This window comes from Rhagoletis pomonella, unplaced genomic scaffold, assembly GCF_013731165.1.
Source record: "Rhagoletis pomonella isolate Grant_MI unplaced genomic scaffold, Rhpom_1.0 Rhpom_scaffold_20475, whole genome shotgun sequence".
In the NCBI taxonomy this organism is placed as follows: Eukaryota; Metazoa; Arthropoda; class Insecta; order Diptera; family Tephritidae; genus Rhagoletis; species Rhagoletis pomonella.
The window spans coordinates 1-2,474 of NW_023478996.1; the positions used below are offsets into that span (position 1 = coordinate 1).

At 40.5% G+C, this 2,474-nt stretch overlaps 1 protein-coding gene across 1 annotated transcript; it reads left to right on the forward strand.

Moving 5' to 3' along the window:
• Positions 1-5: 5 nt before the first annotated feature.
• LOC118732454 (bromodomain-containing protein 7-like) lies at positions 6-1,785 on the forward strand (the record flags this gene model as incomplete). Its single annotated transcript, XM_036461588.1, has 3 exons — positions 6-624; positions 690-1,313; positions 1,395-1,785. Coding segments are annotated over 3 exons (1,500 nt in total), but the record flags the coding sequence as incomplete, so codon positions are not given.
• Between the last annotated feature and the right edge of the window lie 689 nt (positions 1,786-2,474).

Sequence of the window (2,474 nt, forward strand, 5' to 3'; positions counted from 1 at the left end):
TCTTGCCTGAAAATCTTTTGCGTAGCCTGAAACCGTTATCCGGCTACATGCGTGATTTGACTGCGAAAGAACTTGGTTTTGATTTACATGGAGATTTTGGTAATTATGACCATCATGGCACAATTGACTCAGTAGATGAAGGTGCTTCCACCGGTGCAGAGGAACAAACTCCAGCGCAGTTGGAAGAGGAAGAGAAGAGACGTGCCATTCGTTTAGAGAATGAACCGAAGACCCGCTTTGAACCATATGTGGATGATCTCACCTCAGAAGAGATATTAGCGCAAGTGCAAGGCGCAGCACGGGCAGCTAAGAAGCGGTTGTCGGCAAAAGAAAAGGCACATAAGATGGGTTTCTTGCGGCAGAACAAAGATGGGACGACCTCTTTGAACGTGCTACTTAAAGAAGAGAATGAAGGGCCAGAAAAAGTGGTTAGTCTTGGCGAGTTGGTAGGTAAATTGGAATCAGGATCAGGACAACTATATTACTCGCGTAAGGACAAACGAAACGAAGCGAAAATGGTGAAGCCACTTAATTATGGTGCTTTTGCATCTTTCGCGCCAAGCTTTGATTCACGTTTCTCTAATTTAAGCCGAGAAGAAACGCAGTTGGTTATGAGAACATATGGTAAGCGAAAAAAATTATTTATAAAAAAGTAGTTCACTTTACTAAAAAACACTTCATTCTCAAAGGGGATGCTACAAGCACAGAGTATGCTGAAAGCATTTTAGAATTTACCAAGGATTCCAATTATGCATCCATGCTGGCCAATGGGCTATTAGACATGCTGACTAATGGTGAACACAGCAAAGCAATGTCCGATCTTTATGATATGCAAGTACAAAATCATGAGCAAAATGAAGTATTCAAGTGCTTTAGTGCATCCGGCGGCTTTGGTTGTCTTCAAACAGTAACTCCCACATCATCGAAAACTCGCGAGCAAATCGAGGAAGAATATGAAAAGTACAAAAATACTCGTATTGATTTCAATCGTTTACGTACACTCAAAGATCTTGGCATAGATATAGAATTTCTGGATAATATCGAAGCGGAAATGAAAAATTTCGAATTGACTCGCCGCCTGCAGGAGCATTTAAGCAACAATTTAAATTTAATAGAGAAGTTGCGCGCTACGCAACACGAGCGACTTTCACAGCCATTGCCGCAGCACTTGGCTTTCGTACCACAAGCTAGCGCCGAAGAACTGCATCTGGCGCATCAAATTAGCCAACAGCTCGGTGATGTTGCAAAGAAATTGCCGCCGTCAGCTGTGGTTGATCCTTATAGTCTGCGTAAAGCAATGGGCATGTCAAATGGTGAGTAATTTTTTTTTTATTCGTTGCTGCAACTGTTTTATTTACATATATGTATTTATATTTTTTTTATTCCCCATTTAGTGGGTCTGCCACCGCCGCCACCACCAACTACCCAACGCGTGCCCTTGCCCGAGGTGCTTCAACAACCAGTGTCATTGCCGCCGTTACAGCTAGGATCTCAAAACTTAACTCTAAATATTTCAGATGAAAATACAACAAATGTTTCTGCTGCAGCTCTGCCCATGGAAATAGATGATGAAGAGTTGCGCGAAATTTTAGAGAGCGGCAACAGCGAAATGCATGCATCTACAATCGCAGACGAAAATCCTTGGTTATAGAGAGTTTTCTGTGAAAATTAATTAATTTTTATTATAATTTTATTATTTCATTATATTTGCATTTATTATAACCACCTCTTGTAATTAAACTTGCATTCGAAAATAAAGGCTAAACGCTTTCCCTATTATTTTAATTAATGTGTTTTCAATAGGTTTGTTCAAGATCAGGGCAACAATGAAATGTAAACGGTTGCCATCGTTCCCACAACAGTCGTGTATACGTAACCGGAACGACCCAGATTTACCGCAACATTTCCCACTCTATCAGTATTTAATAATAAGGACGCTGAATTTAAAATCTTTCCCAAATAATTAGACAGACTTTGGTGAACGTGGTAGGGTTAATAAATCTTATCGACTTTCCATTATTGCTATCGATCATTTGTTGATACGGTGATGCAATCTCTATTAAAAAGAGCACGTTTTGTTTTCACGTTTGAGCTATTGCTCCTGGTTTATAATTTAGACACAATTTAGGATTTCACGTAATTTCCACCGTACTAACTTTGCTAGGGGAGTCGTAAAGCCGTTAAACTATTCACCAACATCCTCAACGAAACCTGCTATGGACAAAGAGATTGACGCTAGCCAAAGTGTGCTCATGGAGGATCCTCAAGGGAGTGGTATCTAGGTACTAGACCAAACTGTGTTATCGGCGCTTCTCAAAGAAGGTAATATTTCTTTATATATATTTACCCGGAAAACCATCTAACCAACGCATGATTCAGATATCAACACAGATTTGCAAAATGCGCCAAGTGAGGACACAGGTGCCCTGAAAGCGCGTGTGACACCGGAAGTGGCGAATGTTACTAAGGAAGTA